Raw genomic sequence first — 23,971 nt, forward strand, 5'->3', positions numbered from 1 at the left:
GGGACAGAGACCAAATATGTATTTCTTTTTATGTCACAGTCGTCATATATATTAAACATATTTGTTTGTTTAGAATCAGATGCTATTGGAATTGTGTTTTAGTTTCCTTCAGTTGAATGCATTGAAGAGATGGGCAGGAAACCAGGTGTTTTCTAGAGACAGTGGACTAAGAGCTGTGTTAAAATGCTCTACTTGTTTCTTCACTACTTTCAAATATTGCCAAATTTTTGAAACCGACCACATCCCTTCTCTCACCTGACTTGTTGGACTTAACGTCTTGTCTATGACCTCAACTTTGATAGCTTTCAATTCCCGTCTTCCTCTCTGGGCTTCCCTGTCAAATCCACAGTTAATTTAGCAAATGCTTATTGAACACCAGGCACTGTTGCTAGGTACTGGGCCTGGGTGAGGACAAGGTGGATGTGTCTACACCCCACTGAACTTGCATGCAGGTAGGAGGAGGGAACAGAACACTACCAGCGAACACATATATATTATTAGTAATTTCAAACAGTGCCAAATATTACAAAGTAAACTAAAAACATGAGGCAGTGTGAGCAGGGAGCAGAAGGGGATGCTATTGTACAAAGGCTGGTCAGAAGGCCTCTCTGTAGCACTAGAGTTTGAGCAGAAACCTGAATAAAAGCAGAAGAACGTTCCAGGCAGCTGGACACAAGTGCAAAGACCTTGGGAGATGTGACAATCTTGACATGTTCACAAGGCAGCATGCAGCGTGGCCAGGGAGGCGTGAGCGACAGGAGGAGCCTGGTCAGGGACAGACGCTGGGGCCTTCATCCCCGAGGCCACATCAGAAGAATGAGGACAAGTGATTGGAGAAGGAAAGAGATTTATTAATTTGCCCACAAATGAGGAAAATGGCAGACTCCCATCTTAAAGTACCAATTCCTAATCATAAGCAGAAATACAGAGCTTTTAAAGGGAGGGTTTTCAGTTTTAGGCTATTGTTGTTTAACTACAGTGGATGATTTTGATCGTCCCACCCCACCAAATGCAATCCCATGACCTCCACACAGGGAACCTGGAAGCTGATTTAAGACAATGACTGAGGTCGCTCAGTGGAGCACAGCTGGGGCAGAGGGGAGCCCAGAGCGAGGGAGAGAGTGGGGTCCGGATGGGCTTCACCAGTGAGGACGGGATGAACGAGCTGGGTGGCAATGGAGGTGATGAGGGGTGGCCGGGATCTGGACCGAGGAGGAAGGTGGAGCTGGTGGGACTGCGTGGTGTCGGGCAGGGGTGGTCTCCCAAAAGCGTGAGTGCCCCGGAGGCCTCACTTCTGCCCTGTGGGTCGTGCTCCTGCCTCCACACCCCGGTGTCTTGGCCTGACTCTGATGGGTGTGCATTTTGGGTGAGGGCCAAGTGGGGTGATAAATGGAAGAAAATATTTTCTTTTCTCAAAACATAGAGATCTGGGTGAAATGCAAGGTTGGGTAGGGACAGGAGATGCCATTCTCTTGGTGTGTGACCCACATCTACAGCTGTTTTCTTAGCTCAGACTCCCTAAGTCTTTGAGGGAGGAGCTTTGGTGACCTGCCCGGTTTATCCTCCAGGCTGCGGCAGCTAAGTCATGTTTTGTGACTTAATCACAAAACTGGCATCTCCTCAATGTCACCATGTTATATTAGTTAGAAGCAAGTTACTCAGGAGAAGTGAGTATACATGGCTGTGACTACCAGGAGGTGAGGCTGTTGGGGGCTGCTCTAGAAGCTGTCAGCCACAGCTGTATGTCATGGATTTGTTCATAGAATACTAAGGCAAAAATGACCTTAATGATCACCCCGGGCCCTCCTTATTTTTCACAGATAAGGAACCTGAAACCTAAAGAGGTGGTGAGACTTACCCAAAGCCAGAGCTGGGACTTCTGACTTTCAGTGCAGCGGACTGTGTGTGGGCTATATGTAGCCTGCCGCAAGCCGGCAGAATGTGGTTTCTAAGTTTGCGGTTTCAGCCTCAAGGAGCTCTTTTCATCTGCACACTTTAAGTGCACCACCGCTGTGTGGGAATCTCAGGCCTGGATCTAAATGAGGTATCAATGTTCCATCTTGGGCTTTGTTTGAGACCCAAGATATTGAGGCTCTGCCTAAGCCTGTCCAGCTGAAATCCTATGTTGTCTATGTTTAACCACCTTTTCGTCAACATGCTTTGAAGCAGATAATATCATTTAGAGCAAGTCTTGGAAACAACACACTCCATGAGCCAGCTAAGCCATCTCACCTGTCTCCAACGTTTTCCTTCATAGCCGCCCCTGAGGCTACAGACCACCCTGTTGGGGACCCTCATTTTAGAGTTCAGCTTATCCTGGATCTTAACTTTTTGTCTGCTTTTGACTGTCACTTGGCGCTCCCTTGGCCCGTCCAGTCCTGGACACAGTATGTCAGTTTGGGCTCTTGCACACTGGAATGCAGGAGGTGAGAGAAACAGATGCCCAGGACGGGCACTGTGAGAACTAGCAGACAGACCTGTCATGTGTCACCTATACTTATAGCCTCTGTTTGGCAGGGGACCAGTGTGATGATGAGTCAGGAAGGGGAAGGTTTACAAAGTGGCTGGGATGCCACCTGGGACCTACTGTCAGAGCCAGGGCATGATCCTACAGTGAAGAAGTCACGCAGTACTTGGGAGGCCATCGTAGCCACAGTCAAGGGCAGACCAAGGGTCTGGGTGCTTGGAGCAGTGGTGGTCAAGGTGAAAATGGTTTAAAATATAGAAGTTCAGATCGAGTAGAATAGCAGGCTGATCCATGGCTAGGCTATTTGTCCCCAGATTTTTTTTCCTTACTCTTCTCTGGAAGCCCAGGCCTAGATATAGAGGTGCACGTCCTTTCTGCTAGCTGGAGAGGACAGTGTGGCATCAGAGAGGCAGGCTAATCTGGCGCTGTTGGTGGCATTGACGATATTGATGGTGGGGGTGGTGGTAGTGTTGTCAGTGGTGGTGGTGTTGGTGGTGTTTGTGTTGTTGGTGGTGGTGGTGTTGGTGCTGGTGTTTCAGTTCCCTCACTGCTTCCTTACATAGCTAACCTCTGAAACAATTCCCATCTTCCCCTCTAAGTCCCCCATTAGATATTTATAGACTCTAACCCTCTTTCAAAGAAGCAGAAGGAATCAGTTTTCTGTCCCTGGGAGCAGTAAACCTTGATAACTGCTTTCCCTGGAGATGGGGAAGGTTGCCTGCTATGTTAAATTCAGTGAAAATAGCAGAAAATCTTTCTCCTTCCAGACTAGGATTAAATGACTTGGTTTACATTGGCTTCCAGGGTTATTATTATTATTATTATCTTAAATACTTCCCTGACCAATTCCTTCAGAAACTGGTGAGGCATTTTGAAAGATGAAGACATATTTAAAGCAACCCTGAGGACCCCTTAGATCTGTCTTACCCTGTAAACTCAGGGTGTCCATCGTCTTGTTTGTTTTCACCTGATCCACGTGAGAACCTTGGCAGGCAGGTGGAGCAGGCATGACCCAGATTTGATGGACGTGGGGACCTAGATTCAGACAAGTGAGTGGCTGTGTCAAAGGACACACAGCCATAGGTCATCTACCTGATAACTGTGTGTACCCAGGATTCACACCTGGGTCTTCCCACTCCAAATCCAGTGCTCAGACTGAACAGAAAACAGCCCGCTTTTATCACCTAGCCTGGGAAGGAAAGAAGGGAAATAAAGGTGAACAAAGGGAAGGAAAGTAAGTGATGTTGAATAAAACATGAGAACGAATAGTTTGCATGCGTAGCCTTATGATCTTTACTGCAGGGCTGAGACCCGGTTCCTAACTGTTCTTTCCCCATGCCTGGTGCTTGGGGAAGCGTTCTCAACATCTACCACGAGACCCTCCATCTCCAGGCTGGAGGGCTGCCCTTCCCTGCCGCAGGGCCCGTGCTGATCCCATCTCCGAAGGTGGCTGTGCCCTTAGCGCTTGTGAATCCCCCCGTGGATGACTGGTGATTGAGGGACAGCTGGCTGCAAGGGGCAGTTCATCAGTATGCACCATGGCTGGGGCCTTGCAGTCATTAGAATTCGTTATAAATTACTTGGAGTCCCAGGAATCTCATTTAGTTCCCACTCAGCAGCTGGAAGATGCTACCAGCTGTGGAGCTGAGGTTTTCCCCAAAGACTTTGCCTAAGCATGGGGGGCAGATGGGTCAAACGATCTGATGATGAGTGGGTGGGGTAAGGCAGAGAAGCCTGTTTCTACCTCAGAATCGATGCTCCGGAGATGACACTGGGGGGACCAATTAGGGCTGTGGACACAGTTTGACCCTTGGTGCCTCTGGGGGGCTCTAGGAACACATGATTTCACCAGTCTGTGAGACACTGGGAAGAGGGTCGGGAACAGAGAGGGGGAAGCAATAGCAAAAGGAGAAGAAAGGTGTGTGTGGTCCTTTGTGACCGTCACAGTCTGGCCCTGCATGGCCTTTTTGGCTTCAGCTACTGTGACACCTTTTACTGAATCCTAGAGGATGGCCTGAACGGACCATTCCCTTTATCCTCTGGACCTTTGAGCCCCGTGTTCCTATGGAAACCTGTCATCTCTCAAGGCTCAGCCCTAACACGAGGACCGAGCACTTTCGTGGAGTCATCACCTTGCTGTTCTCACGGTAGCTCTATAAGGTGGATATTATTTCTTATCATTTTATTCAGAGGTGGAAATCGAAGCTCCAAGGGGTATGTGAGTTGCTCAAAGGCCAAGTTCTGGTGCAAGCGGAACCCACCAGTTTTGCACACTTAGTTCTTTCGTCCCCGATCGTGGTTCCTTCTGCCTTATACCACGTTTGCCCCTCACCGGTGGCGCATTGCTGCATCAGAACTGGGCACAGTGGCAGGGCCAGCCAGGTCTGACCTCCAGCTCTTGGCCTTTCTTCACGTAGTCCTTATCCTGTCATGTGGTTACCTCTTCCCTGAAAGAGAGGCTTTCTCCGTAACCTCACATTCTCATCCTCTTCTTATCCCTGTTCCAGGACATGGGCTGCAAACATTTTTCTATAAAGGGCCAGATGGTAAATATTTTAGGCTTTGCAAGCCATATGGTCCCTGTCACGACTACTCAACTCTGCCATTGTAGAGTGAAGGCAGCCATAGACAATATATAAATGAATGAGTGTGGCTGTGTTCCAATAAAACTTTATTTAATGACACTCAAATTTGAATCTCATAGAATTTGCATGTGTCATGAAATATTTTTCCCCTAATTGTTTTTCAACCATTAAAAAAACATGTAAAACCATCCCTAACTCATGCGCCCTACAAAAACAGGATTTGGCTAGCAGGCCATGGTTTTGCCAAGCCCTGTTCTAGGACTAATTGGATTGTAATATTATATAATTTACCTTTGGATAAAATTGTCACTGTGTTAGTTCTCCTGGAAGGACATACAATTTAAGCCTTTAACTGAGGTGAAAAGCTCTGTCACCTCCTAAAGGGATTTCGGGCAGCGGTGGCTGTGATGGGTGGGTCAGGAGGGGTCACACCAGGCGTGCAGCTGCCTCTGCCTGACATGAGGTCGGTCCTGCCGTGCTATTATTGTCTCTTCAGGGAAAATGTTAGATTTAAATCCTACGTGTCATTTGTCTTTGAGCCCTGTATGGAGACAAAGGTCTTGCTTTGGTTTTTTTAAAAAAAATACAAGGCTTAGATCTTTTTGTGTGAGCTGTCATCGGCCATTCTGATTGTTGATCTTGTAAATTCATACTTTTTAGTGTTGGCGGAGGGATTGCTTTTGTTTCGGAACAATTTCATGAAGTGTGTCTTCAATTGGGCCTTACATTGAGTTTCAACTTTAGCTATACTTTTCATCTCAACTAGATTTTAAAGACAGAGCTACCTGCCATTCGACTACAGAGGACAGCTTTAGAATCTGTCCCCAGTGTGAGGGCTTCAGCAAAGGGTATGACCAGCCACTGGCTATTGGCTGTGACGACTGCATGGTTGGGGACCCCTTCCACATTTGTTCCCCAGGTGATTCACAGTGACCAGGCGTTGCCTCAAACTTGGCAGGTGATCCGTGGAGTGTCTTGACCAGTTTGCTCTTTACCGACCCTTGGGTGCATTCTAACGTAAAAGCTTTCATAAAATATTATGCCTAGCTGTGGAATTTGGGAAGGAGCATAGGAAAGGATATGGAGACTTAATAAGGAACTTGATTTTCACTAGTACCCAACTATCTTCCACCCTCAAACCCCTGCCCCCTGTCACGTGTTACATGTTACATGTCAGGAACCTCACTAGGAATGCAGTGGCTAGGGTGTAGCTGCTTGACTTACACAGTCACCCTTCCAAAAACACCATTCCACAGCCCGAAGGAACATTTATTTAATATATTTCTCTACAAACTAGGGCCTGGCAATCTGAGAAATAAAAAGTTAGATAGATTATCCATTGTTATAACAAGGTACAACTTCTTCGTCTGTGTTTCTTCCCCACATGTTTTGATCATACTAAGTGTTACTAGCAAGCAGTAGTTGCTTGGGGTTATTGTTTGTAAGTTAAGTTTAGAAGGTCCTTCAGCTGTATTAAATAAACATCTTGTTACCTGCCTGCATGGACTTACACTCTGGCTATTTCTCCATGCCGAGGTGGTTCTCTGGTAGTTCTGTTGTACTAAAGAAATAGTACTATTAATTACCCAAATCCTTTGAAATGATTACACATGTAGACCACAAACTCATGGAATTTAATTTAAATGAACAGGTTAGTACTCCAGAACTTTAGTGTTTACATTCTGGGAAGGAAAACGTTTTCCATTTGCTTTACAAGCTTTGAGTATTTGTAAGTTCACATTTCATAAACTTAGGGACTATTTATATGTTTAGGATTCCTCCAAGATTAAAAAAAATCTTCTTTTCAAATAGTCGAAGACCCACAAGAGGTTTCAAAAATAGTGCAGAGTTCCAATGTGCCTTTCCATTAGCTTCCCTCAATAATAACGTCTTAGATAATCACAGTACTCTGTCAAAGCCAGGACATTCACATTGGTATAATACTCTTAACTCAAATACAGACCTTATTTTGATTTCACCAGTTATTGCATGCACTTTTTATTTTTGGTATATAGTTCTGTGAAATTATATCACATTGCATAACCACAAATCTCCAGAACTGTTCGTCACTCCGAAGAAACTCCCTCATGTCACCCTTTAACAGTCAGGTTCCTCTGTAAGGGTTGTGATCAGCCTGGTTAGGATGTAATAATAGTGATAAAAGCAGAAGTAGCTTTTGAGAAAGCGTTTAGTTTTTAATTGATTTCCATAGTTGTACATTTCCAGTGAATGAGATAAAAAGAGTGGAGAACCACATTCAGGTGGTGGGCACTTTCGCATTTCCATCTACAATTCATTTCAAGTTAATTGTTGGTGTTAGGTGTGGGGTAAGGGTCGAGGTTTGTTTTGTCCCATTTGGAAATCAAGTTGTTTCAGCACCATTTGTTGAAAAGACTATCCTTCCCAGATTGAATTATCTCAGCACCTGTGTCAGAGTTAAATTCTGTGTTCCCTATTATGTTCCACTCATTTACTGATGGGACTTTCCTTATGCCAACACCACACTGTCTTCATTACTGTGAATTTATAGTAAGTCTTGCAGTCAGGTAGTATAAGACCTCCAATTTACATTTCAAAATTGTTTTTGCTATTTTAGGCCTCCAATTTTTCATATAAAATTTAGAACCAACTCATCGATATCTATAAAAAAACTTTCTGTGGTTTTCATCAACATTGTGTTGAAATACAGATTTATTCGGGAGAATTGATATCTTACAGATATGGAGTCTTCCAATCCATGAACATGGTCTATCTTTCCATTTATTTAGATCTTCTTTAATTTCTCCCAACAATGTTTTATAGTTTTTAGGGTACGGTTCTTACACATATTTTGTTAAAAACCTCCCTAAGTATTTCATTTTATATTACACTATTATAAATAGTACTGTTTTTAAAAAGAAATTCAAGTTTCATTCGTTGGTTGCTACTATGTAGAAATATACTTTGTTTTTATATATTGCCCTAGTATTCTGTGATCTTGATAAACTTACTTATTAGTACAAATAGCTTTTATCCTTAAATAATCATGCTGTCTGCATATAAAGTTTTTGTTCTTTCTTTTTTTGACTTTTCTTTTTCTTGCCTTTTTGAACTGACTAGGACCTCCATACAATATCAAATAGAAGTAGAGTGTACACACTTGCTTTCTTTCCAATTTAAGGCTGAAAACATTCAGTCTGTTATCATTAAATGATGCTAGGTGTAGGTTTTTTATAGATATACCTTATGAAGTTTTCTTCCTAGTTTACTAAGAATTTTTTTAAAAAAATCGTGAATAGGTGCTGAATTATGTCAAATGCTTTTGTTAGCATCTGTTGAGATTATCTTTTTCTTTTTTTGTCTGTTAATATGGTAAATTGCATTTATTGAGTTTTTTCAATGTTAAAACAACTTTGAATTCCTTGGAAGAATCCCACGATTATTATACTTTTCATAAATTTCTGAATTCAATCTTATTAAAGGATTTTTGTATATATGTTCATAAAGGAGATTTGTCTATAGTTTTATTGTGTCTTTGGTTCTGACATCAGGGTAATGTGGATCTTATAAAATGAGCTGGGAAAAGTTCCCGCCTCCTCTGTTTTTTAAAGGAGTTTATGTAGGATTGGTATTATCTCTTCCTTGAATGTATTTAGAATTTCCCAGTAAAAATACATGAGCCTGAAGTTTTCTATTTCTTGTGCCAGTTTTGGTAATCTGTGTCTTTTGAGGTGCATCACTTATTAATTTGTTGCCTCTCAGCTCCAAATATACCTTCCTGTATAAGCTCTGTGATAAAACAGGAATTTCTTTGGCATTTCTCATTTAAGATGAGCATGACAGTAAGCATTCTCAGTAGAGGACGCTGGGGGGACATTGCTAGAGGAAGTCTCCCCTGCCATTCCTGGTCTGGACCTGAGGACCTTGGGTGTAGCCTGCCCCAGCCATGAGCCCAGAATGTAGTCACGACTTTATAGCCTGGTGGGGACTTTTCTGCAACCCTCTCCAGGGAACCAGAGCCCCTGGGCTGCCCCTGCCCGTGGCTGTGCCCAGCACCTCTGCAGATGCTCTGAAGGCCTCCTGTCCCTGTCAGTGCCTGGAACCCCACAGCTGCTGGTTCCTGACTTCCTGCACTCTAGAGGACGGCCAAAACTCACCCAGCAGCTCCAGCCGGGCCAAACCAGTGAACTTCTCTGCCTTCCGGTGGCTCCACCACACTTTCTCCCACAGCCTGAATCCTCCCAGGCCTACCGTCCTTGCGTACTCCCCCTCCGCCCTTTCATCCTAGTTCGTTCCCCTGTTAACCTACTCTGCGGTTTCCATCTCCTGGTGGGAAGCAGAGTGCTACACAATTATTCCTTGTAAGCACTATTTAAGCTGAGACTTTTGTGACCTGTGGGTTTTGTCCTCATTTTCAAGAAGGGAAGGAGACATGGCTGTGTATTCAACTAGTATTTTTTCTCCTTCCTTCATTCCCCTCCCCTTATGTGTTTTTCACCTGGGACACACCTAAAATGAGGGAGAAGAAAACCAGAGTGTGGTGAGTGGTATTTCTGCAAGAAATAAAGTTCAGCAATCAATAAACCGGGAAAACGGATTCCAGCATCACTGAAATGATCAGCTCCAGCTTTAGTCTTCCAGTGTTTCACGGCGTTTAGCTCTGCTTAGAATTTCTTAGGGTACTGTGAGCACAGGATAGGATCCCACTCTTTTGCCACTGAGAATAAAGGTACTGTGACCTTAAGCTGCTTACGGAGGAAGTATCCATCTTATAAATAAACTAGCTTAATATGAGTAGCAATTTTAATTTTTAGGCTTGATTTTTATTCCCATAGAAAAGGGAGAAAAACTGTATTTCTTTACAGGTATCACTATGAATAGAAATAACCCAACAATCTTTTTACACCCACTTAGTCAAAGAAAAAAGCCCCCAAACTCAACTAACTAACCCAGCAACCAAACAAAACCCTGCCGAAATACAGAATATTCTTCCCATTGCACTTAGGCCTTTGGCATGAATTTGAATTTAGCCTCCCTGGGAATTTTGGAAAAAGATTTTTCTTCATTGTTTTTGTAAGCCCTATGAGGCAGAGAGATAACTTCCCCAAACAAAACGGCAGGAAAAGCAAGTAACAATCCCCTAGATAATGCAAATGAATAAAAATTGCCAGAATTATTGCAAAAGTGCTAACAGCCCCACTTTGATATTTTATACACTATCCCTAGACTTTAGTGGTTCAGAAATGCCTGTTTTAGCAATGCCAGCACACTAGGGAACAAAGTTTGTGGAGAAAATAAATTATAGAGAGAGAGTCTCCAACTTAGAAATGGGTCATGTTCCAGGGGTTGACTTGCAGACCAGTTAGGCTGGAAATATATTTTTCCCGTGGAAATCAGCTCTCTAAAAGATGATTTGATTTTTCTGGCTTATGTTATTCGTTTTCCTTTGCAAAAAAATTACATTATTTTCCTTTTACTAGAACACATTGGTGTATCGATTTCCTATTGCTTTGTAATCAATTATTCCAAAATTCAGGTTAAGACAACAATCATTTGTTATCCTATAGTTTTCTTGGGTCAGGAATCTGGGCATGGCTTAGCCGGGTGCCCCTGGATCGGGGTCCCTCAGGGGGCTGCAGCCTACGTGTCAGCTGCGCTGCATCTTCCGAGGCTCACCGTTTGGCTGTTGGCAGGCCTCCACGTCTTGCTCCATGGGCTGCTTCACAGGGCAGCCAGCTCCTCCGCAGCGAGCCATCCAGGAGAGAACAGGGGACGCCCAAGATGGAAGTCACAGCCTCTAATCTACTCTCAGGATTGACCTCCTGTCACTGTGGTATTGTGTTCAATGGAAGTGAATTACTAAGTCCAGCCCCCACTCAAGGGGAAAGGCAGTAAGCTCTTCCTCTTGACAGAACAGTGGCAGGGAATTTGTGGCTATCTACTTAGAACCGGAGGAGGATCTGCGCTCAGGCTCCCTGAGTCCTGCCAACAATGATGTTGAGAGCAGACCCACCCCCCCTGAGCCTTCAGGTGAGACCACAGCCCGCCTAACACCTTGGTTGCAGCTTTTTGGGAGACCCTGAGCCAGAACCACCCAGCTCCATTTTCTAATATGAAATTAGACCACTGAACTTAGAATTTACCTTGCAATTGAACAGTGGCTATTGTGCAGTGAGGGATTTCCTCTTATTCTTGGAAGGAAAACTCTTTTCATGGTGATGAATAGTAAAATATGGAGATTTCAGTGTACAGGCAGGTTAGTAGCTGGGCCACTTGGGAAAGTAGTCAAATGTTCTCCCCCTATCCCTCCAGCTTGCAGCCAGCTTGACCAGTATGAAAGAGTATGTTCTTGATGTTATAGGGTAGAAATCAGAATATATTTTCTCAATTGAAACAGTAGTCCCTAAATAGTGGCCAGGATCCTGGGAAGGAGCTGTATTTGAGGCTCATCGTGGGTTGAGTAGGCCCCTGTGGGCCAGCTCACCACCACTTATAGCAGCATGCTCGTGGGAAAGCAAATTCTATGCAATTCTGTATCTCAGGCATCCATCTCATAAACATGCTTTAAAAATGTGACTCATTTTTAAGTTGGAGACTTGCTTATGTTACATTAGGTCCTCCCCAGAAACCTTGTCAATGATAGTTTACATTTTGAGCTATCAGCCTTTTGAGAAGAGAAAATGACAGAAAATAAAGATTAATTTACTCTCAGCACTGAGAGCCTGGCAGACCTATCAAGACATAATTGTACGCAAAATCAGCTTTTCAGCTAGGCCTGTACCGAAGTCCCTTGATAGTTGAGGTATGTTGGGTCACAGTCATTGCCTTCATTTCTGGAAGTCTGTGGTCTTAATCAGGAGCTTCCAGAAGCACTTGTTCAGATTTAGTACATGAGAAACCTTTTTGGCCTGTCTTAGGCCCCCTTCAGCCCATATGCTGTGGAGGCTTGACTGCCTTCCTGCTGGGACAGACGCCATTCCGGCCCGGGGCGGGTTCAGTGCAAGGCTGCCTGCCTCGGCTGTCCTGCAAGTGACATTTTCAGACGTGACTCTCATCCTATTCAGCAGTGCTCCAGTCAGGCGTTAGAGAATCCATCCAGGAAGCGCCCCGTCGTTTGAATACCCAAGTGTTTGCCTGAGCCCATATTCAAGGAAGACATTATAACCAGGCATGCCTGGCACCGCCGTCTCTCGTCTTCGTCCCTTCGTGAAGTTGGGCACCCAGAAGCGTGTTTGAAGAGCCACCCCCATGTCTGCTAACTTCCCCGAGTGATGATGTTTTGTTTTGCATCCCCGTTTCATAGAAAGACAAGTATAAAAAACATGATAAAGTGCCTTTCTGTGTCATTTGTAGAAGCAGAGTTGAAGATTTTGTTCATTATGTTTCTCAGTATGAATATGCACTGGGTTATCTTAACTTCCCTTAATTAGCTGTGGGGCCAAGCCTGCTATCTCAGAGTGACAGGTCCTTAGAAGACATTTTTAGGGCAGCCGATTTACATGTGCTGTGTCTCTAGTAAGAGCTGAACTTAAAAAAAAAATTGCACTGACTTATTGAAAATCAATTGAAGAGTACATAGAAAAAACTTGATTTTTTTTTTTTTAGGGAAATATAAAATGTTTCAACTCCTTTTAGAATTAGAAGTGGTGAACATCTAAAATAGATTTTAAAATATCCTTAGCTTCTGTTATGGAGGAAAATTGCAAGGGAGAGAGAAATGGAAAGGGTGAGAGGCAGGAGGAATAGAAATAATTCAAATAGAACCAAATTCCAGAAAGGCAAATACTTGCTGATGTTCTGGTCTCAGTCTCCATCTGTTTCCCTCCTCTAAAATAAAAAAAGGGTAAACCCAGAAACATCTCTTATTTTTGAGTAAATAATCTTTTCATTCTATCTAAGATTTGGAATGGTGGATCCTCTTAAAATCCTTTCCCCCTTAAAAAGCGAACAATTAACACATTGCTCTGGGGACAGCAGAACAATTTTAGAGACGAAATGGAGTGATGTCTCTATCTGGAGGCCTTGTAGGGTACTCTGAATTACTTGGAATTTTAAAGCGAGGTTGCAGTTTAGCTACCCTGTGATACAAATGGGACCATCTTTGACATTTGCCCTGGGACCAGATGCCACTTGAGCACCAGGCTGATCACAGCTTGGTGGCTGCTTGCCCAGGCTGCCAGCCCTCCTGAGCCCTGGGAAGAGGCTCCCTGGCTTCTGAGTGTTCATCTGGGTAACAAAGACTGGGGACACTTAAAATATTTTTTTAATTTCTATTTTAGAGAAAGTAATACATCACAGGAACAAAGGTCAAAAAGTAACAAGAGTTATTTTTTTTTAAAACAAATTGTAGAATGTGATGTGTGCATGCTCTTGCACTTTCATTTTTTTCTCTCCCAATTAACAGTGTATCTTCTAGAAAGTTCCATATCTGTAACTATAGAGTTACCACTTTCTTTGTAAGGGTGCATACTATTCTGAAGCATAGATTATTTAATGCAAAACGTTGGTGCCAGTCTTTTTACAAACAATCCTGTAATGACAATCTTTGTACCTGAGCACAACCTGTATTGTGGACGGTAATCTGTGATGAACGTTGTTAATGTTCCAGGTTAATGTTCTATCTCTTTAGCAATATTTTATTTCCCTTAGAATCTTTTGTCATCTTCTTCTGAGCCCCAACAGCAGACAACAGTTTAATAAATTGGAGGCCTGTTGTTTTTAATGGAGAACAGCCGGCCTGAGCAAATTCGACTCCTGCAATGATTCCTCTTTCTGTCGTCCTAAAGTCACCTAATTTAGTTTTCTCTTCAATTCTAATGCCAAAAGAGAACCAAGACAAGTTTGCCTTAAGGTTTCTAATAAGAAATGCTCCATTTTTGATTAGAAGCTCCCATCAAGAAATAAAGTCGGAATTCCTTTTCATGAAAAAGCAGCAGCAAGAAAGCCAATGAGTCTGACCTTACCCCACAGCGCCGATGGGACGTTCGGGGGCAGAGGTCGGTGTTGGTCTGGGACAGACTGCAAGGGGAGGGCTGGGCCCAGCCGAGCATTAGGCTGGGTCATTTATCACCATCTGTGGGAGGGGTACCTGCAGGGAGGGGGAGCCCCTGGACCGCCCCTGCTCAGCTGCTGACTGACAGCTGACAGCTCTTCATGCAACCTCCAGGCAGACGATGTCCCATCAAGGGACGATGTGCTACCTGCGTTGGGCTGCCGACGTGTTCACAAGGGGCAAAAGAAAGAGGTGCTGTCTGCCACGGAGTGCCGCCTCTCCTCCACGGTGTCCTACGGACCTGCCTGTCGAAGCAGATTTAGTGATGCTCAGAGGCGCACGGTTAGGCTCCGGGTGATGACGGGACGAGCAGGTGCCTTGGTGGGCCTCGTGCCTTAATTGCACTGCGGGCCAGGGTGGCAGAGCCCACGTGAACAAGTGCTGGGGGGCGGGGGGGGCACGTGACTTTGCTTCCCCTGTGGGTGGGGAAGCCGGGCCCCTACACATCTTTGAAGGGCAACATTTTTGAAAACAAGAATAAAGAGTATGATTTCCATGTGATTCTTTATAGGTATGTGTAACATTTATCTTAAAAACCTAAGGTTTGTTTCAGAATCAATAGGAAGCACGTGCCTTGCTATAAAAGAAACGCGTTTGGGTTTACAACCATCTATTTCCGTGAGCCTATATCTCAACATGGTTATTCACGGGGATGTCACACGTATCAGGCTGAAATGTAGATTTTTAATCCTTAAAATAACCGCATTTTAATTGTCATTTCTATTCTCAAGATTGTCTAATTTTGGTAGTCATTAGGAATGGCTTCTGTGAAGGGGGGATTTCATAAAAGTCAGGTGGAAATTATCCATCAATTAATATCATATGCTTATCACAGATACCTCAGGTAGACATAGTTCTTAAAGTGGTGATTAATAAAAGCGTTCCAGAAGTGAACATGGAATTCTTCTAAAAATGACATTCACGATGAAGGAGCGCTTTTGTTGGGATAGTGTCGCGTGAATGGGGAACTCGGGGAAGTCTGACGATGGTGGGAGCGGCGGATGCTCTGAGAGCCGCGGGCAGCTCTGCTGGCCCGGAAGCCCGTGCCCACGTGTCTGATCAGCAGCCCTGCGGAGTGGGGCGGGCGCTGCAGGTTGGCGAAGGGTAAGAGAGGGCAGGTTTTGTGTCTTCCCCTTTGTGTCAACGACAGTCAGCGTAGCGCCTGGCACAGAACCGTGTTCAGGAACCGTTCGCTAAGTGCGATGGGATACGGCCTGAATGTGGATCTCTGGGCCTTGACTCCCTGGGGCAGAGACGCACTCTCGTCCCGCTGTCACCCTTGCTGGCCCTTCCCTCACAGGCCCGCCTGCCAGTTGATAAGCTCACTCGGGAGCCCTGCCCCAGGCAGGGATGAAGGACTTAGCAGACCAGCAGACAGCTGGTTTGAGTCCCTCTGCAAGTCCCTGCCCAGCTCCAGCACTCACCACTCCGGCAGCTTCTTAGCAAAAGGCGAGAGGGTTCAAGGTACTCAGAGCCCTGGAAAGAACAGGCCCTCGGCTGAGCCTTTAAGTGTTGAGCCAGGAAACAAGCTGCTCGTTGGTTATTTTCATTTAAGAGAGGTGGGCTGCTTTCTCATTTTCTTTCTACTCAAAGGAAACCGAGGAGTGGGGCTGGGAGGAACACATTTACATTTTTACAGCTCGCTTATATGCCTCATAGGGGCTGGCTTGCTTTCTTTCCAAGTGTTGCTTTTTATAATAGTTTCTTTTTTTCTTCTACTTCTTATAATTTACTGATTATCAAAGAAATACTTGCTTAAGGAAAATTTGGAAGCACCTAAAAGTGTAAAGAAGGAAGAAAAATCACCCATAAATCAGCATACAGAGGCAGCCGTTATTACATTGGTACCATGTTTCCTTCTTGTCATTTTTCTGTGACTTTGTTCTTTACTTAATTGAGTAGGATACTTTTTTGGTACCCTGCTGCCTGAGCCAGGTGTCGGCTCCTTCCCTGGCCAACGGGTCTGTTGCTCCTGGAGCAGAGGGAGGAAGGAGTCTGGTGTTGGTGGGCGGGGTTAACCGGAGGAAGGCCAGCGGTCAGAGCACAAGGGGAAAGTCCGGAATGATGCATGAGTTGCTTCCAGTGCTGTGATCTTACGCCGTTCTCATCTGATTGTCCTCTGTTTATCCTTAACGTACCTTTTGTTTTGGGGGGCAGCCCCTACTTGCATGCAGTCGCTGGTCGCCATGCATGGAGGGCAGGGAGGGCTGCTTTCCCTTCCAGAGCTTTGAGAGTGAAGCTCACTTTCTATGTCCACAGCAGTTGGGAACATTTGTCCCACTCCCACCATGGCTTTTGTGGAAGGTTCCCTGTCTGGTCTCCCCTTGTCACAGGTTCCAGATGCTTGTTGTCACCTGCCTCACGGGTCTATAAGGAGCACTGGGACTTCCTGGGACACAGCATGGGTGAGGGGCAGCCCCAGGGCTAAGCAGTCCCACCCGGAAACTCACCCACCACCACGTCCATCCCCATCTGTCCCTTCCTGACACACGGAACATGCTATTGAGACAAAACCCACTCTTGGTTAACTTTCACTTTAAAACACCGTGGGCCCAAATTGCAGGGACTGTGAGGGATGAAAACGATGTGGAACCACAGTGCCTCTGGGCGTGGGCGACTGCAGGTGTCATTTCCTCTCCCCCTCAGTGCCCCTGTCCCAGATCTGAGCGAGTGACAATCAGATCATCCCTGGCATGCTGTGGAGGGTGCCTTGGGCAGGATCGGGGCCCAGGGTCAGTGTCCTTGACGGTCCTGCCTCTGGGCACGGAGAGGCTGGTCCAAGGCAGGGCTCGTGGGCCACATAGGAACGCTACTTGGCTCCAGTCCGACTTGTACTGTGGGACACTGTGACTTTGTGACCTTGAGAAAGAACCTCAAAGAAACAGATAATGGGAGCGACAGTGAGACCATATTTTGTTTTGGGATTGACAGACTTTTACGACCGTATTAGGGAGATCGATGTGCTTTGCTCTGGCCCCGCTGTGGCCCTGCTGTCTGCTGATGAGCTTAGTAACAGCTCGAGTGACCAGGGGTAACATACGGTAAGTCAGTCCGGATGGCTCAGTGGTGTGACGCGGGGGTTGGGTCGTCATGGGATTAATGACACAGCCGGGAGGGGCACACATTTCTCGCTGCCCAGCAGCTCTGAGGGTTTATTCTGATCCAAGCCTCTTCCAGTCCTGGGATGATGCTGGCTGGATGGTCCGTGGCTGACCAGGAGCCTCAGGACAGTGGCCGCTGCTTCTGGAATCTCCAAGTAGGTGGCGTTTCCTTGGCCCCCCGGTCAGGAGGAAGCTGGACCTACACTCCTGAAAGCTGAGGGTCTAGGGACCCACCTTCCTGTCCCCCGCTTACCTGCTATTTACTGCTCCCTACCCGTCTCGCCCAGAAGATACGACTTTTAGCTGTCCCCGTTTGAGCACAGAACAGGGAGCCCCTCCCTGGCTGGTTCATCCCAAATTCGCATCATTGCAGATTCCCTGTGAGTGAGCAGTTAGTTCTACTGTCCCCTTTTCAAGGAAGAAAGCAGTCATAAAATTTGAAGTGCATTAGACATTCTCAAAACAAAATAAAAAGCAATATCAGGATCATCTTCTAAAGCTTTCGAGCATGTCCTCCAAATCCCCTTCAAAATCTCTACAAAAGTTGACTTTGACCCAGTCTAATTAACCTTTGTGCTCCTCAAGCACCAGGCTTTCAAGATAAATGAAAATCTATTCTTCGTCCTCATGTACCCTTGGCAGAGGACGAGTCATCGCCATCAGCAGAGGTTGTCCTCCTGGAGCATGTGGCTTTGGAACGTGCCCCCGCGGAGCAGAGGGAGGAGCAGGGACACGTGCCCAGCCAGCCAGATTGGAGGCATTCGCCCTGCTGTGGCTGGGCGACACATGTCCCTGTCAGGGACCGTCCTGTCTCCACGGCACACTCTGCTGGTGATCAGGCGTTGGGACCCAATCGCCGAATGGCTTTTCTGTTTATTTCTGTGGTGAAACGTGCTGCTAATTTTGAAACAAAAATTTATAAGTGCTGTTTAAGTTCCCAGGTTAGTCTACTCTCCCCCTACATTTTATTTAAACTAAATATAGAGTTTAAAAGCTCTCTGGTTCTTTGGCCCCCAAATACTTAGCAGAGTTTCAATGGGAAAATGCCTTTAGACACTCAGCCTTGGTTTCCAGGAATAGAACTGCCATTGCTTGATTTTAAAGAGCATACCATTCTCTCACTCTGGAATGGAAAGTAGCTCTCAGAGCCCCCACCCCATATTCTTTTAAATCTATTTATAGAGTTTGGGAGGTTTTCAGAGGGGTTTTATTGCAATGTATTATGTAGAAATGAAGAACAAAATGGCTTCTTCCTTTGGGCCATCTTTCTATTTTATTCACTTAGACCAGGAATGGCAAAATGAGTTAATCACACAGGCCACCTCTAGGCAGTAAGGGACTCACTCTGTAGGGGGCTATGTTGGAACAGAATGTGTCCCCGTCAAGTGACACATAACAGTGTGTATATATATTTTTAATGTATCTTTTATAATGGCTAAAGAGAGACTTCTTAGTACTATTTACTTCATTAACTTAACAAATACTTATTGAACACCTGCTCTGTGTCAATATGCTGCTCTAGGATGGTGGAAACGGTGGGCCCAAACAGATACAACCCCTCCTGTCCCTGAGCTAGATAGGGTCCTTGTCCAAGTGGTGACATAAGTGTAAAGTGCAGCTCTGGGGAGTGGTCCCACGTGATCAGGGAGGCTGTGGTAGAGAGATGAGGGACCCGGGTGACCGCACCATGTGGGTCCCTGAAGGCCGTGCTAACGAGTGTTGACTTTGGCCTAAGAGTAATGGGCAGCCATGTGGAAGATGTGGGAGGGGGTTGGGAAGGTTCCGTCACATGATTACATTTTTTCCTGTTGAAAGATAACTGTGCTGCATTGGGCAGAACGAGCTGGAGAAGGGCCTTAGAAGAGCTGAAAGGCAGTTGTAGGAGTCAGACAGAGCGGTCACCATGGTTGGCTCTGGGGCGGTTTGAATGGTGAAGGGAAGAAGAGGAGGGCGGGTGGAGACGTGTGGGAGGTGGAATCCACTAGATTCGGGGTCAGAGTAGATGTGGCGAGTGAAGGCGAGACAAGGGGTGAGGATGACCGAAAGTAGGAGGGTGGCGGGCCTGTTTCCCAGGCAGGGGATGCCGGAAGAGAATCGAGACTGGGATGCAAGGCCCAGAGGTGCCCTGGGTGCCCCAGAGCAGATGGGAAATAGGGTGCCCTTCGTGCTGGGATGTGCAGTGTTTCAGCTGGGCTAGAGACAGCCTCGATGGACAGTCCTGGAACCCGCTACTGTGGAAAACATCTAGAAATCTATAATTTTGTTGATTTTTTTTAAATTCGAACATATTTTCATCCTAGACAATAAGAAAAGAATCTAAAAGTGACAAAGGAAACTGATAAAAATAAATATCTTGCATAATCTCCCTATTTTCATTTCTGTGTGTTTCTCTGCTAGTCCTTTCCCGTAAGTATTCATATTTTAATTAGTTGTCATTATAATCTACATAGAAGATGCAACAGGACTGTTTTCCCTTGTCATCAGGCCACATATTTCTCCACATTTTGATATAGCTGTCAATGATATATTTGAAATCTGTTGCATAATATTCCACTCATTTGACAAATCATAAATGATAATTTTCTAAGCAATTTCCCCACGTTTGGCTATTTAGTTGATTTTAAGATTTCATTATTACAAGTAATACTTTAATAAGTATTATGTGCATCACCTGTTTTTCCTCTTGCATTTTTTTTCCTTAGGTTAAATTCTTACAAGTGGGACTAGTGGGGTAAAGAGTTTGAATGGGTTTCCGACTCTTGATGTGGGTAAAGGCGAACGTTTTCAAAACCTCTGGCGGGGGCCGTGGGGTCCTGAGCATAGAACAGAGCTTTGACCTCCACCTGGAGGCTCATCATGTTTGTTTGAATTCACTAACTAGTCATCCTGCCCATACTAGTAAGTGCTTGCCAAGGTCACCAGGGAGCTTCCATCATGTGTCTGCTAATTGTGCCGGTCTGACCCACCACCTTGCACTGGGAACCCCAGGCTAGCTCCTTGCCTTCTCCCAGGTTTTCTGTCCTGGGGATGATGCCATAATTACTGTAGAGCGAGTGGGAGCCCCTGCACAGAGCTGATGGGGTCCCTAAGGATTGTCTGAACTGAGCCCCCTGAGCCTTCCGGGTCTAAAGGACTTGCAGTAGTGCTGCAGAAGCTGCCCAGGGTCCCCTTGGGTTTGGATGGTTGCTTGAGACCGCCCACGACCTGGCCCCAGTCTTAATCTGTCCTTCATTGCCGTTGCTTGTAACATAGCACCTCCACTGCACCCAGGCTGTATTGCTCTCGGGCCCTCACTCGAGCTGTTGCCCACCCTTGCCTTTGCAAACCCCGCCTCTCCTTTATCACTGCCCGAGTGCGTGGCAGTTCCCTCGTGTTATGCTCTGACTTCCTGACTTGCTCTCCCTCTGCCACAAGCTCCCGCAGTCCCCTCAGTCCACATTCCGGGACTAGCACATAATCACGGGCTTTCTGTAACATTTGTTTCATACATTTTTACTTCTGGAAGATAACTGTGCTCTCTTCGAGGGCAGGAACCTGTCATCCTTCCCTAGACCCCTTAGGGCCTGGCTTTAGTGCTGAGGTCACGTTAGATCAATCCAGTGTGACTAATTAAATCAAAATGTGCTGGATGATGCAGTGTGAAGCACATTAGCTATCTTTTTTTGTGTATATTGTCTACATAAATGCTCATATTCAAAGCTTGCTGAGGATATTGTTAAAATGCTCAGAGATGGGGCATACTCAGACATTCTCTGTCGGTGACAGTTTGGGGCTGTGAGAACAAATGAATGTTGGAAAACCATGACCTGGTCACTTATTATTTCCAAGTCCTTGAAGTGCACGAGGGTGGGCAGATGATTGTTGGGAGGACCTGGGAGGTAAAGGGCAGTGAGAAGTTCTGGAATATCCATCTGGCCCTTAGGAAAGCTGGTGTTGTTAGCCCCTGGGAACAGTGCTTGGACTGCAGTGAAATGGTATGTTCTGCTTTTCTGTTCCTTGCAACATTGATCCCAATGGTTCTCTGCTCTTTTTACTTCTCATTTTAAATACCGATTGCATCATTGTTAAGAGTCTTCGGGGGGGAAGCCACCCCCAGTTCAGCCTGGAACCCAGAGCTTCGCTTTTTCCCAGGGGACGGCCTGGCACAGGGCCTCCGCCCAGGAGTCGGGAGTGTTCAGGCTGAGCTGGCCCTGTTGTCACCAACTGTCCAGCTCAGGTACAAGCTCAGGCCCCTTGGTACACTCCTTTGTAAATCAGCATACCTGAATGTGATGGTCTCCAGGCCCTTCTGTAACTGAGATTAAAAACAAAATGAAACTCGAGGGTGAGCTTTGGTACATTTGTAACTCAAAATGAGAAATAGGCTCATTGACACATTTAATGACATGTGTTAGTATGTGTGTCGAACTTTGCACTTAAACTTGCATTTCTTTCTTTCTTTCTTTTTTTTTTCTAGCCAAACACCATGTCAATGGCAACAGAACAGTCGAACCTTTCCCAGAGGGAACACAGATGGCTGTATTTGGTAAGATATCAACTCTGAAAGAAAACCCAAATTGTGTGCAAAGACTAGTGCCAAATTTCTTAGTTTTAGCAAGTATCCGCAGGGCTTCGAAATCTGGGCTCTTCTAGATATTTACAAGTCATTACAGCCAAGAAAACTATCAAGTTCTTAGTAATTTCTGGGATCAGAAAAGCTTATTCTATAGAATTTAGTCTGCTTTCTTTTCTCACTTTGACAACCCAAATATCAAACTGAGTATTTGCTATTTCTTATGTCCACACTGTGAATTAACCCTGATAATTTAGGGTTCTAGGAGGGATCGTTTTTTTTTCCCCACATGGATATATAACTTTGTTAAAGGCTGGGAATCAAGTAGTTTTGACTTGTTATTCCACAAAAATCAATCTAATTGAATGATCTCTTACTTATCCATCACAAATTGAGCACATTCCTTAAAACATTAATTAAAAATGTTTTCGGCAGAATAAAGTCCAATCCCAGAGTGCACACCTACAATATACAATTATGTGGTTGAGCATAATTATATGTAAAATTCTCTGTAAAATTACAAATGATTTGGTGAAGAGGTCCTTTTTAATCCATGTTTTCTCACCTGCGTATGTAATGTCACCTAAACTCCCTTCACAATGTCTCTGCATCTGGCACTTTCTTTGTCTGCCTTCTTTTCTCTCTCTTTCTCCCTCCCTTCTCTTCCTTACCTGCCTGCCTTTGGACCTCCTTCCTACCTCCCTTCCCTCCGGTGATGCCCTGGGGCCCATCCCTGAGTCAACTTCTGGGGAGCACCACCTCTGTCCTTTGGAATTTCAGCTGCCTTTTCAACTGTCTCCCCTGGTTCCTTCCCCTGAGCCTTTAGACAGGCTTTGTGATGTCTCCCTTCCTAAAATGCATGAGGTCCCCTGACTACATGCCTCCTGCAGCTTCTGTACGATTCTGGTCTTGATGGTAGTCCCCTATGAGGGTACAAAATTGCTTTGAAGCATTGAAGTGTGTTTGAACTGGAAATTAGCCTCAGAACAGCCTGGTCTGTAAATTAGCACATTCAAAATAGAACATTCCCTTAATCCCAGAGACAGAACCAGAATTGGTAATCAGCGAGGATTAGCAGTTGGAGAATTACGAAACAGGGACCTAATGCTACCTGACTGTTGGTAAATCTTGCTCTGTGTGGGCTATCACCTTTTAAAACACACCCATCAGTGATTAGAAATCATTATGCTCAGAAATTTACATGGAGAATTTGATTTCGTAGAAGGCGGCGTATCATGGACACTCTAAAACGTGTGCTAAAATGTTTGATTTGTTAACTTTCCCATCCTAGCTTGGTGTCTGTTACCATGGGACAGAAAATGTCATATATATAATGTTCAAAGGGTCCTTTTGATGATTTTTTTTTCTCAGTCTCTCAGATTTGGCAACCCCTAGACATATTAGAGCCTAGGTCCTGTGTCATATTGGGAAATGTAAAATGACACTGACCTTTCTTAGCAGGTTTCTCTCTGTTGTGATATTGGAGGAAAACTTCTTTTCTGAACGGCTGATGACTTTGACTATAGAATTGGAAATGCCAGGGAATAAGGCTCTGTGGCAAGATTTCTTTCTTTCTTTCTTTCTTTTTTTTTGTCACAGGTTCAGTTTATAGTGGCTTACTAAAAATCCTAACCCATGGCCTTCATTGTTTGACTTTGGGCAAACCACTTCCCCTCTTCAAGCCGTAGTGTTGCAGTGAGAGGGCTGGTGGGATAAGCTTTGGGACTTTTGCAGCTCTGTCCTTTAGCGTCTACCTCTTACGTCCGTGTTCAGGACCAAAGGCCCTTCTGGCCGTAGACAGCCCCTGGGAAGGCCACTGTGAAAGGCCAACACGTGTTTTTGAGAGAGTTGAATCATGTGCATAATTTTTACAAGTTAACGATATACAAAAGGCAAAATTATACAGATCACAAAATGGAATATGTTTGACATCTAAGAATTCTTACTTTAGAACTTCAGTTTGGCTCTTCCAGATACTTAAATTAAGGCCCTATTTTGGTTAAGTATATGCAAGCATTTCATATTAATGTTCTCAAAAACTGTCCTCTCTTTCTGTCACTTGTCCACCTGGCCTACAGTGCAATGAGAGATTTTGGGGGTTGGGGGGGGTGAGCTTCTGCCATTCTGGGTTATCTCTGCACTGACAAGAGTCAAACTTAGCACAGTGCTTGACTCTAGGATATATCGGGCATTTCATCTTGCCAGCACCTTGCAAGGCTGGTGGGCTCATGTAGT

General features: G+C 45.2%; 1 protein-coding gene across 2 annotated transcripts in view; it reads left to right on the forward strand.

The window, feature by feature from the left end:
- The window catches only part of MSRA (methionine sulfoxide reductase A), a 273,018-nt gene that overhangs the window by 90,348 nt on the left and 158,699 nt on the right, over positions 1-23,971 (forward strand). For both annotated transcript variants that reach the window (XM_045535587.1, XM_045535588.1), the window contains exon 2: positions 21,641-21,709. In XM_045535587.1, the coding sequence (XP_045391543.1) occupies positions 21,641-21,709 (69 nt within the window). The remainder of the gene's footprint in view (positions 1-21,640; positions 21,710-23,971) is intronic.

The sequence above is a fragment of the Lemur catta genome, chromosome 22 (genome assembly GCF_020740605.2).
Source record: "Lemur catta isolate mLemCat1 chromosome 22, mLemCat1.pri, whole genome shotgun sequence".
In the NCBI taxonomy this organism is placed as follows: domain Eukaryota; kingdom Metazoa; phylum Chordata; class Mammalia; order Primates; family Lemuridae; genus Lemur; species Lemur catta.